The 13,527-nt window shown below is 38.1% G+C and overlaps 2 protein-coding genes across 2 annotated transcripts; one reads left to right on the plus strand and one right to left on the minus strand.

The window, feature by feature from the left end:
- Positions 1–1,492: 1,492 nt before the first annotated feature.
- LOC108778309 (H/ACA ribonucleoprotein complex subunit 1) lies at positions 1,493–2,809 on the minus strand. Its single transcript, XM_018545443.1, has 2 exons — positions 2,789–2,809; positions 1,493–2,241 (listed from the first exon to the last, which is right to left on the minus strand). The coding sequence occupies exons 1-2, from the start codon at positions 2,801–2,803 to the stop codon at positions 1,504–1,506; spliced, it is 753 nt and encodes a 250-aa protein (XP_018400945.1). The 5' UTR covers positions 2,804–2,809; the 3' UTR covers positions 1,493–1,503.
- A 6,294-nt stretch (positions 2,810–9,103) lies between these two features.
- Positions 9,104–10,728, plus strand: LOC108778310 (keratinocyte proline-rich protein). Its single transcript, XM_018545444.1, has 2 exons — positions 9,104–9,127; positions 9,824–10,728. The coding sequence occupies exons 1-2, from the start codon at positions 9,104–9,106 to the stop codon at positions 10,520–10,522; spliced, it is 723 nt and encodes a 240-aa protein (XP_018400946.1). The 3' UTR covers positions 10,523–10,728.
- Positions 10,729–13,527: the final 2,799 nt, after the last annotated feature.

Here is a 13,527-nt window from a genome sequence, read left to right on the forward strand (position 1 = left end):
CGTTTACATCCTGCTAAAAAATAATCAGAGCGTTGAGTCTCGTAAATGGTATGATGTAACACAAACTACGAGATTATAGTTGAAGTCAGAAAAAGAAAATAGAGCATCGCGCGCATGTAAAGCGTATAGCGATGGCGCAGATTATAAATGAAAGTGATACTTAGTTAACTCGCTGAGCGAAACGCTTATTACAGATTGCCAATACAGAATTCGATCGTCATTATGGATTTCGTTAATGGTAAAGGTGCTTACTTTCTTTTCATAATAGTTACGTAAGATCGATCGAACTATTTACGTAACGTTGATGGCCTCCGTAGTTGGTCGTTGAGAAATATTACCATCAAGGAAGTAAGATTACGGAAATCGTACTCTTTCCGTTCACATAGCTGGCTTCCCCTCAACGTGAGAGAAACCGTGCAATCTCTATACCCGCGCGATTCTATACGCGCTCAAATATGAATTGCCCGAGGTAAATATTCGATATTATTTCTTCTAGCAACCTTGACTGTGGAACGATCTACCTTGTACGTCGAGTAAAGGTACCTGATCGGTATGTTCGACGTACATTTGACTCATCTACCCTAATGTCTGTATATAATTTATGCAATCATAACGTTAATCTCTTAAACCCAAATTTATATTGTAATTATTCAATTAAATTATATTAATAAATATAAAATAAATTACATTTTATATTTATTTTATATTTATTTTAATGTTTACATTGTTTTAATGTAATTAAAATAAAGTGTTATTTGATTTTAATATAATTAAGACAACGATATTTTATATGTGAAAACATTTTGATAAAATTAGAAAGCAAGCACTACAAGATCTTTAAATCTATCAATCACAGATCTCTTTTAAGTATATATCTATTTTATATTCCTATAATTAAATGGATGTATATAGAGAAATAACAAGTATCATTTCTTATACGTAAGTACATTTTATCGTGTAATCCTTAACTAGATAATAAACTTCCGAGTACATCTAACTTGTGTGTGTAACCGTAACAGCTATAATGAATGGTTGAGATACTTTCACATGTCGCCTGGTAACCACATTGTAACATGTTCCGCCTAGTTTCACAGGAAGTGGTTAAGAATCGGTTTATACTGTAGCAGTTATGATAACTTGCAATATCTTTGCAAGTGTATTACGTAAGAAAATTCAACAAGTTGGTTTCATAAACGCTTAAATTGATGATTAATTTCTTGTCGCTATGATTGCATAATGCAATTAAAACCGTATAGAAATAAACGGGCAAGTAAGAATATGATACACTCAGAGAAATGATTTTCACTTGCTATAGAATAAAAATTAACTTTGAGCAAATTCCTCGTGTAAACAACAAATGTAAAGGATAAGGTAACGTTGGATTTTACAAAAAACCGAGTTAATAATTTAATGTTTATTCTGCTAAGACAGCACAGTGTAAAAAAAGAAACATAATAATTATATACAAGAGTATCATTAATATCGATTGTCATCAGACTATCGTCAATGCAGGTCGAAGCTGAGTTCATGACCGCCACCGAATCCGCCGTGTCCGCCACCGAATCCGCCGTGTCCGCCACCGAATCCGCCGTGTCCGCCTCCGAAACCGCCTCCACCAAAGCCGCCGCCTCCGTGACCACCTTCATGTACCAGGACCGGATACGATTCCTTAACGACGACCGGCACCTTGACCGGATAGGGCAGTTCCTTCTCCACGGGGTAAGGTATTTTAACAGGTACGCTATATGGAACAGGCACCTTGACGGGCACCTTGATGGGTACCTTGACTGGTACTGGAACCGGTTTCTCCACGGGGAATGGTACAGTCTTCTCTACCGGAACTGGATAAGGCTTTGGTACGTGATACGGTATCGGATTGTCCACCGGAATCTTCACCGGCACATGTACAGGTACTGGTACGCTTTTCTCGACAGTGTAGGGCACCGGAACTGGCACCGAGACTTCGCGATGGATCGTGATGCCGGAAATTCTTCCACCATCGCCACCGCCGCCGCCGCCGCCGCCGCCTCCACCAAAACCGCCGCCGAAATCACCACCGCCGAAGCCACCGAAATCGTGGCCGCCGAAACCACCGCCGCCGCCAAAGCCACCACCATGACCCAGACTCAGTTCCAGTCCGCGCTTGCTCTTGGCATCCTTTGACTCGGCCCCTTTGCTGTCGGACTTCTTGGTCTCAGTGGCCAGAGCCACCGACGCCACAAGGGCGAGGAGCACGAGGATCTACGAATAAACGTGTGTTAATTGCGGTCCTTCATGGTCAAGGTTTAGATTAGCTTGGTTAACTTGGGAAGCTTTGAAGATCTCGCTGGAGTTGACAAAAATTTTACGCATATTATGCAATAGATGATTCGACGATACAAAAAGTTTAAACAAAGAAAATCTCAAAAAAGCGCGACGTACAGCAAAGTTGAATTATAATCTAACATCAAACATTCACAAACATTGCAAGATACAAATATAATTATATAATTAAAGTTATAATTAAAAAAATTAATAAAATATCTAATTGTATCCTCTATGTAAATTTATTGAGCCTTCACTCTTGTAATAAAACCAAAAATCACACCAAAATCTCTACAATTTTAACACTGTGTGTGACGGTGTGAGATACCAACACCATAATCTCACGCCGCCAATACTAAATCCCGACGCGTTCCTCATTTATCGCGCGCATAATTCCGTGCATAATCTTCCGCCGTGCGAGACCCTAAAGATACCCTTGTCAGAGCCCTATGTACGCGCCGCTGTGCCAGCAGCGCACGCTCACCTGCGAAGCGCTCATGGTAGCCTTCGGGAGTGCACACTGAAGTTGCATCGTGCCAATCAGCGGCATATATACCGGCACTTTCGCCGTGCTCGCTGGCCCACTCCCCGGAAAATCGCTCGTCCAACGCCGGAACGCCAGCTTTAAGGTGGACCGATTGTGCCGCTATCCCTCACAAAACCGTTCAGCATTAAGCCGTTTTCCCACGGGGGCTACCGCTTGGTGAGGTTGATTACTACCGGATGCCCGGATACGGACCGCGTAACGTCGCCGCCCCGTCGTTCCAACTAGTTCCAATCGCTATCCCCTCACCAAGGAAGAACCGCAATTCAAGAGTGCGGAATTGATCCGACGCTTTTGCGTGTCCGTCCTAATCTGCGCTTTCTTTCATTCTTTCACCTTTACATCAGAATCATTACGAGCGGACTCTTTTTTTCGTTTGCACCTCGCGTAAATTTTATCAGACATAACGGCGGTCGTAGCTCTCAGTGCATTACACAACGCATCGCTATTCATCGTACAAATAGAGACAATTAGGAGATTTAACGATGTATGTACAAACGAAGTAATAAGCAATATATTGTACTATAAATTGGTGTACCATTATCAATCTCAATAGTAGACAATCTCACAGAAAAATATATTATCAAAAATATAATTTCAAAAAATTGCCTAAAATCCATATTTGCCATAATATTATAATTATTATGAAAGTCTTAAGGAAGCTGTAGTAGACATAACAGGTTTAGCGTCCAAGCTTTTGCCTAAAACATAAGTGGATGGTAATATGATGGAGGACGTTCAAATTAATCTGACAGCGTGCAATCTTAAATTTAGTTCTACGATCTTCGCGTACGCACACTTTCGATAAACATTTTATTGGTACTCATAAAGTAAAACTCGATGTTTATAATATAATTTCTGTCGATACATTCTGTTCATCAGGCAATTAACTTCTGCGACTAGGAAGGAACTTTTAGACATCGCATAATTCTCGCTAAAATTAAGCGAAATTATACTATTTCGGAGAACGAAACTTACGTTTGCGTGAAATCTTTTTCAATCAATTCACGACCGATTCTACGAGCAAGCTCGATTTCGACGACTTACGCTGAAAATTTAATAAAACGATTCACAAGCATGACAAAACCCATAGCGTGAAACGATGTACATACAAAACGGTGTAACAATTAGACTTAACTTTCTCCATGTGACATACACATTATATATCCCGGCATCATGCTCGATGGTTATTTAATTAAAAAATTAATTCGCAATACACGAAGGAAGTTGCCAAGAAATTACAACTAATGTTTAATTACGCCTAGCGTAATACAATAATATGATCGATGTTACACACGTTGGTGACCATGAAAAAGACGTGAAAATTTACTTTTCAACACATGCATCGTGGCGCAATCAACGTGTTGTTTTTTCAATCACTTTCGCCAACTTTTAGTAATAATATTTTTTGTTCGCCTAATAATACTTTTAAACGAATCGAAGGTCTGAACTGGCAATCGACCGCGTCGTTACTAACGTAATACCTGAATCACTCGATGTCGAAATGAAGGCAACATTTTTCTCATTTCTTTGACACTATATGCTTTGATTTTAATATACAGTTATCAGATCTTATAAAGACATACGCCACCGCTTTAAGCCATTGACGCAGTAACTTTTTATTAAAACTACTTTCATAATTGATTCATGGATACTTTGGCATTAAACTTAATTTTTACTTATATCATTCCCGAGTGACATTTTATTGGCAGGTGAACCAATGTAATTCTAGGTAAACATGTTCTGCTGACATCTTTGCAAAAGGTCTCACTTGCATATGATATTCTATTTGAAAATGATCGCTAAGCAAGAAATATGCAATTATATTTGTTTGATATACTGATCGTATAATTATAGGCCAGATGCGTGCGCGATATACAAATCGAACAAATATTTACATTCCGCACAGACCATCGCAAAGTTTCAACATTGCGAGCATTTACATTATTTAGTAAACAATAGTATCGATTACTTAATGCATCGGTCACAGATTTTGTTTAATGAGAACAGCTCTTATTACAAATTCATTTAACCGAGATACTTTTATTTGATATGTTGAACTCTCTCGACTAAAATGGGCGCGATAATTGAACAACTATATTGATGTGGTATATAATGTGGTAATCTCTTCACTTTTCTCTAGTTAATTATTAAAATTATAGCTCATTTTATATATATCTACCATTACGCTTCGCTTGCTTTTGTATCATAAACTTAATTTTCTCTTTCCTAAACTACCATAATTCATTAGCGAAGTAATTATAAAAAAAGTTAAAACTATACTACATCTTCAGTGGGCAATTTACATACCTTACTTAGCACACTCTAGTTTGATAAATAAAAATTAAGTACACAGTGAAAGAGAGAGTCGAATATCAATTCCTTATTGAATCGTTTCTTTGGGGCCGCCCAATAAAGTATTTTATATTTAGTACAATCTTTAGAATAGCCTACTTATAATTTCATTTACAAGCGTTCATAACTTACGCAACCAGTTTTTGCCGCTGTTACCTGCGTTCTTCTTAAATGGTCGGCTTGTATTTTAAAGATTAAATTACGTCTTATCTCTCATTTCTAAGAATAATACGTAAACGCTTTTTCGGTGCATAATTTAATGATTAAAATGAATGCAAAAATTCGCAATTTCCCAAAGATTGATAAATGTTCATAAAAGTAACCATGCGTAAAATATACATGCTTATTAACCGTAACATATGCAGTGAAAAAAAAGGTCGAATACAGGCAAAAGTAAAAATTTATGAGCCTACAGTCGTTGTTAGACACGCGAGGCTAAAATATTCACCTTCAAAGGAAAATCTAACTAAAATCTCAAAAAAAGTTGTTAAAAACAACTAAAATTCTTTTTCATTTTTCTAGGGCGCAAATTATTAGTGTTCGATGGACGATGATATCACGGAATGGGAAGGATGTAACTATAGAAAACGGCTTGATAAACACCTTGAGAACATCTATCCATATATTCATGAGAGCTGCGAGTCTGGCCGACTCCAAAGCCTTTCCCATTATTGCATAAGGTTACGCTTGTGGTCGGTGAAGCAGAAATGCAGACTACGCGAAAATCCCACTACCGACGACGTCCGCCCGCACTGTCGTCTCGTAAAGCGCGAGAATCCACTAGTGCACTTAGGGTGCATTTATACGCCCCACAGTCGCCACCCTCTTCTACGGTCTAAAGTTCAAGCAACTCGAACTTGGAGGAAAAAAATTCTGCGAAGATAAGGGTCGCCAATTGAAAGTTCGCGTCAGACGTCTCAGGGATGGCTTCAGAGATGGCTTCTCGCAAAATCAATTAGCGTTTACGAGGACGAGACTACTTCTTGAAAAAATACCGCTGGTTAAATTAATGACGTCGACTCTGCGATTCTAATGAACTTTGGCAGGGGAAAGGTACACTACATGCAGACATTTACGTTGACATTAGACACAGGTGCTCATACGTGCAGGGGATTAATTTGCATATGAGCACACATGAGCTCGGTTTGCATCACGTATGACATCAAAAGCGATTTTCGTGGTTTTATGAAAAAGCTTTCCAAACGAGATTTGTGGGAAGGAAGTGTGATTTGTCAAAATTTACATAATCGCGGTCTCATAAATATCGGGAGATTGGTAGAAAGTGTACGATCACCGGGATCGCCACCTTCAATATGAGCACGTATCGTTTGCATTATATCCGGCAAATATAATCGGCCACCTTACTTCGCGAAGTTCCGTATACGTAATGATATTACAATCGTCTGAACGGAAAAGAAAAAAAAACCAACTGAAGTTTTCACCGCGATAGATTTAATCTGATATTCATACAACGAGTTCAACAGTTTCCTGACGTTATTCTTGCTGCAGGAAGACTTTCGAGCAAATAACCTCGCAATTAAAATCGCGCAGCTCGTACATGTAATTCAGAACGTAATAACATTTTGCGCAAAGCCACTTATGACACAATAAGTGACCAGAGAAGTTTAACTTGAGAAAGAATTAACTAAAGTTACATAGGCATCACGACGAACAAAAACGATCGTGAAATGCGTAAAGTTGAACCTTTTGTAACAAGATTATTTTAATCGAATATTATTTAATATTAATATGTCGAATCTATGTATTAATCTTATCAAAACCTTTTATTCCCATTGATTTAATATTATATGCATATAATGACATTAATGCGTAAAATTGATTTATTAATATGAATAACATAAATAAATAGCATTAATTTATATTATATGTTATGCAAACGTGCAATATATTGAAATAAGTTTAAAGCGTAGCAATCAGTAACTTTCAATCAATTTGTATAGGTCTGTCGTTGCTGTTTGGTAAAAACATATATACAGTGATAGCCGGTTTATAGTAAAAATGACCGCAGAAAATTAGCCATCTCGGCACCAGTGCGTGTCATTAGTTTTGAATTCAGTCGATTAAACTTGCGGCTTCAGAAATTAATAGCTAGTCGTCATGTACGCTCGCGCAATTGTCGATTAGCCAGAAGCGATGTTTCAGCTAATTAACTGCCTACGTTCTGTGGCATAATTCTTTTCGTTATCACTCGACGTAGCAATAAATACCTTCCAAGAGAGCCTTTCAAATGCGCAAAATTCGTAGTAAGTGTACCAACTAATTTTCAATGAGTCGCTACCGAGAGACTCTCATGAGAAAAAGGGAGTTTGAAAGGGAGGAAACTGAAGTTTTCCCGATGCGCCCAAAATCGCCGGTTGTCGGATTTCGGGATCGTGTCGGAAAACAGCAGCGCGAGCAGATTGTGGTCTCTAGTGAATCACTATAAATTCATCGAAAACGATTTAATCCTCGGGTATAGGTCAAGTGGAAACTATCGCATACATCGCACCCTCGATTTTCGCTGCGGTTCGATCGACGGTCAATCGAGAGGGAGGGAACACTCAGTCTCGAAACACACTCCCTATCCCGTTAGAAGTCAAATCAATATTTTCGGATTCAAATATGGAAATCCAAATTCAAATGTATGGAAATTTATTCGTACCGATAACCCTGATAAACCATGGATACGCGAGTATTCTAATACCCTTCGAACCGAGATCGAGATACAAAGTCATTCCGAGATCAACTGTGCCCGCGGGAACTACGTGTGATAAACCAAAAATCGTGCCGCCATCACTAAGCGAAACAAGGTTTCTACGTCCGCAGCGGAAACCATTTCCGGTATGCAAGAATTTTATCTGGTCGCGTTAACGAGTTTCAACAACTTCTTATTAAAGCGGCCAACGTCTTCGAATCATTCTCTCTAATTTCACGGCTGGTGACGACGACTATCTTCTTCTCGTCGACAAATGTCGCGGCACACGAAACCGTAGAAAAGAGATAATACGTTGAACATGCTATGACTATGGAAATGAGTCGAGTATATTAAGTTCGAACAAGTTGATACTGAATGTAAATGTTTCAATGCGTTCATATATCCATAGAAACGAAATCAGTTAAGAAAAATACTTTCGTGTTGTCAAAAAATTTCAATTCTCTCTTCTCAGATTAATTAAGCTTTTAATATTTATGAGCTCTCGAAAGCGCGGAACACAGAAAAACATCAATCAAACTGTATTAATAAAAGATCGATGTGTAATATTTCATATTGCCTAGCCTTATTTATTTTAATTATCCACCTGATTTTTAATTAAGATTTTTATAATGCGTAACCATAAAACGTATTGACAAACTAAATATGATAAAGACAGTTACTGATTAAAATATGAAGAACTGTGCAAAAGAACTGTGTGTTTTTTTCTTATAAAGGAATACTAATAAGGAATACTAATAAGGAATATTAATAAAGTGATCGTTAGAAATAAATTAGATAACGATTAAAAGAGTTTATCATCAATGAATGAATTATTTATCTTCGTCTACTCATATGTTTTACCATCACCGAGCAAAGTTTACGCAAGAAGTTCACGCAAGCGTATCAAATAGTACGAATCTTTTTCGATTTTTGTTACAGAATCGCGTTTCTACTTCGAATTAAACGGACTCAAAAACGCGACAAGACGGTCAAGAAAAAAAGCAAAGAGAAAATAGACGCGAAGACAAAGGGAGACGAAGAAAAACGTCGTCCACAGTGTGCGTTGTCTTCCTTTCCTCCTGTTAACTTCCTACCCGCCGACAATTTCATCGGCACGCTCGAGTTGCCCAGCGGACACGCCGTTGCGTCCCCTATAAAAGCGAGGGTAGACCATGGCGGTACCAGTGTGCTCACTGCCGACCAACATGAACAGCACCGACAAGCTGAAAGTGAGTAGCTCTAACAAGATAGCCGCTCGAATCGCTTGTAGAAACACGATCCGTATTTAGCAGTCTGTAACGCACTGTAGGCGCAGTCTCTCATTTTTAAGCGATCTATTTCTTAATAAATGTAAATAATCTTTCCTTGGGTACTTTTTAAAACCATTGACAAAACATAAATTATATTTCTAAAAATTTTAATAAAATTGTACAATATAATTTATATATTATATTTTAAATTTTTTATCCAATAATTTTGTTTTATTAAAAAATTTTCAATATCTCTCTTAATTAAAAATTTTTTTAATATTTCCTCAAATCTAGCAATTTTTTAAAACATAACAAATGCTCTTAGTATTACAATATTTTTACTACGGACAGATTGCGGTAGAAAAGTAATTATACAGAAAGTTTATATTATGTCGTTATAATAAAGGGTAATACCAATCTTGCGAATAGTTTATACCGTAACAATGCAACATGACAACACAAAACCTTTCACTAAATTTTGTGAATGTTAATATGAATTACCACAAAAAGTTACTAAAATACAATAGGAGAGAAAGAGAAAAAAAGAAGGGGGAGAGAGAAAGACAGCCTTATATATATGTACCTATCTCACATATACTCATAAATTTTAAGATAATATTTATCAAACAATTTTATAAAATCCAAGATGCTCATCCATTTCCTTGCTTTCGGCAGGTGATACTCCTATGCGGCCTAGTATTATCGGTCGTAGCCGAAGAGGCGAAGAAGACCGAATCTAGCGCTAAGCCCAAGGATGAAAAGTCGAAGCGTGGACTGGAGCTAAGTCTGGGTGATCACGGTGGTTTTGGGGGCGGTTTCGGCGGCGGTTTCGGCGGCCATGATTTAGGCGGTGGATTCGGAGGAGGTGGATTTGGTGGTGGCCACGAAATAATCTCTACTGATCACGTCAAGGCTGTTACGGTGACGAAGCACGTGCCAGTACCGCACCCGTATCCGGTGGAAGTCACAAAGCACGTGCCCTATCCAGTAAAAGTACCAATCAAAGTACCTGTCGACCGCCCGTACCCGGTCCACGTACCGAAACCTTACCCAGTGGAGGTCACGAAGCACGTGCCCTACCCAGTGGAGAAACCAGTGCCCTTCCCGGTCAAGGTACCTATAAAGGTGCCCGTCAAGATACCCTATCCGGTCAAGGTACCAATCAAGGTCCCAGTCGAAGTGTCAAAACCAGTGCCCTACCCGGTCAAGGTACCCATAGTCGTCAAAGAGCCTTATCCCGTAGTCGTTAAGAGTCATCACGACGAGGGTGGTTTCGGCGGCGGTGATCTTGGCGGATTTGGCGGCCACGACTTTGGCGGTCACGACTTTGGCGGTCACGACTTTGGCGGTGGTGATTTCGGCGGACATTATTGAGAAAATGAGCGCATGAAAAGAAACGAAGACTTCATCGTCTTCCCCTTTTGTTTGACGGCTCGCGGCCCAAGAGACCAGGAGATCTTCGAAGGATCGATCGTCGAAAGATCGGTGGCAGAAGCTGCCACATCGTTTTAATTAAGAGAAGTCAATACGATGCGCAAATATTGTATTCTTCGTGATCCAATCCTCGAATTGTACTATACACCCCGTAAATGTAAAAATAAATAAAGTATTTTTTTTACATAACGACTGCTTACGAAACATTCGAATGTTGGGAGGGATGGGGGAGGAAGCGGCGGAGCAACGTATTAGCCGGACACGTTATGCGATTATGAGAAATTGCGAGAAAACTTTCACTCCTTGATATTACGCGAGTTGCGCCAAGAAAGGTACACCTGTTTCACCATAAGCGGCATATATGTACCGTATAGAAAAAGCATCACTCATATAGGAATCGTTAAAGTAAACGTACGGCCAGCGGAAGGGGAAAGCATGAAACGTAAATGTCAGTGCGCGAAAATCGCAGTAAATATCCGCGAATATCCTCTCGCCTCTCTCCCTAGGAGATTAATCTCGTAGACTTTCGACACACGCATTACGCACTATCGTGCGCGACGTATGCGCACATTGCGCCACAAAGAATCAACCCGGTACGACTAAGTTGTTAAGCCACCAATTGCGTCGCTTGATTTTTCAGGGCTGCAACGATCGTTCGACGATCATTCCTGGGACACGGTGGAAAGAGTATAAAAATCTGGTAGAAAGGGCATATGTTGCCAAACAGTTGAGCGATTTTGAAACGCTATTTACGCACATACGCGTTTACGACATCTATCCGACGTTATCAAAATTTATGGAATCAACGTTTTAGTTGCTTTTATTTGACATACGCCAATATGCTCTAATTATGCATAACGTGTTCTAATACATGATTTTTTTAATTATATTACGTACACACATGTCAGTATTTATCATGTAAATTAGTGTGAAAGTAGTCAAATAAATGATTTTAATGTACGCATCTCAGAAGCAGTCTATCAATTGTAAAATACTAAACCTATCATTTTATTTTATTTAATATTATATTTTATCGTAAACATACTCGCCGCGTGCTTCCGAGATATCTAACAAAAATGCACATAAATCATTTATAAACGACAGCAAATTAACTGCAATCTTATGTGCATTTCCTGCTTTAATGACTTGATCGTTAATCTAATTAAACTATGCAAGATAAATATTAAACTATGCAAGATAAATAACTAGATTTATTCCAAACTTAATACACTCCCTCACATTCTTCTCCGCAAAAATTACTCTAAATAAATAATGTTGCCGCTGCATTTACTTTTGTGTTTTCAGATTTCGTCTCATCTCTAAACTTTCCCGTACGTTGTGCACACAGAAAAATACATACAATACGCAAATAATAATTACTTTTGTTTCAAGTATTTCAAAAGATCATATATTCGTAAATCAATCATAAGTTCATCACAAGCATCAAATTTATTCAGAATATATTCTGCAAATATATTACCTAAGTAAGTTCAATACTTCAATAAAAATAATTAAATTAAGCAATTTTATATAATAAAACAAATTTGTTTATTATTATATAAAATCGCTTCTTCGATCAATTTTATTATAAACATTTATATAAACATTCTTCAAAAAAAAGAAATTTTTTTTAAATACATATATTAATATAAGCTTTTCTAAAATTTGTAATAAGCAGGACTCGATAAAATACAACTGTTTAACTTATATTAAATAGAAAGTACAAAATAGGTTCCGAAAACTTATTTAAAATATTAAACAAGAAATAAGTCAGCTATTTAAAATATAATAAAGACTTAATAATTATTTTATTTCTTTTATTTAAAATATATACTTTAAATACGAGCGAACTTTGATAAGTATATTTTATTATTAAGAAAATACTCTTTGTTAAAGAACGAAAGAAAGAAACCCTGTTACTCGAAAAAAAGAAAGTAAATTGAATAATTATTTTTCTTAGCAATAGAATAATATTTTTCTGTGTGTGTTCATCTCGCGTATATAGCTAAGATAACTCTGCGGTAATGAAGACCTAATTGCCTCCCATTACCTGTACCTCAACTATACAAGTTCCTTCATCTACATACATCTTATGTACCATTATGTATGTACGACTCATCCTACGTGCAGCGGCGTGATTCGTCTCGACGATAGTATGTTTCATTAATACGTGGATAAACCGAATCTACTCGAGAGACATGAGCCACACGAGAGAGATATTAAAGACGTCATCGTCGTCATCACGGCTCGTTCTCGCGGCACTCTTCCTTTTCCCCAGCGTCTTACTTTCGTCGTCGTTCCGATATCGTATGATCGGATAGCAGCGTCGTTTCACCACACCCTGGACTCATTTCCGCATACTGGGTCCACTTCCGCCGCGTATACTAGACTAGAAACTGAAAGCGACTGGCGCGAGCACACGAGTGATCTTAAAACCCAAGGAAGTCGACTGGGACAAGAGAGACTGTCACGCTTACTTGTTACGTATACGTCGAGAAATGCATCACTCAATGCAATTTGGTGAAATTATGGGGAACGACGACGACATGCCTTTATTTAGATGCTGCAACGAACGAACCTTCATTGTAGACGACGAATCATACATTATTAATATTGTTATGGTCGCGAAAATTGATTGGTCATGGAACGACAATAGTTCAATATTGTCTATGTAATCGATTAAACGTGAAGATTGACAAACATCGTTCAACGAGACTGACAGACATCGAGTGAAGTCTTGACTAAATTTATCTTCTTACGAGTGTGCAAAAGTGTTACACGCTCGAGACGATCGATGAGCAAATCTCGGGTTATCTAACACGTGCGTGCTAGGTAATCATAGTTAATAGCCTAGGAAGTTCGCGCGTAAAAGGGAAGAGAGATTTCTTCGATCAGTCGCATGTGCATACAGGAATAAACTAGGATGCACATGTTACGTTTATAAA

This window comes from Cyphomyrmex costatus, unplaced genomic scaffold (genome assembly GCF_001594065.2).
Source record: "Cyphomyrmex costatus isolate MS0001 unplaced genomic scaffold, Ccosl1.0 scaffold5, whole genome shotgun sequence".
Taxonomy (NCBI): Eukaryota; Metazoa; Arthropoda; class Insecta; order Hymenoptera; family Formicidae; genus Cyphomyrmex; species Cyphomyrmex costatus.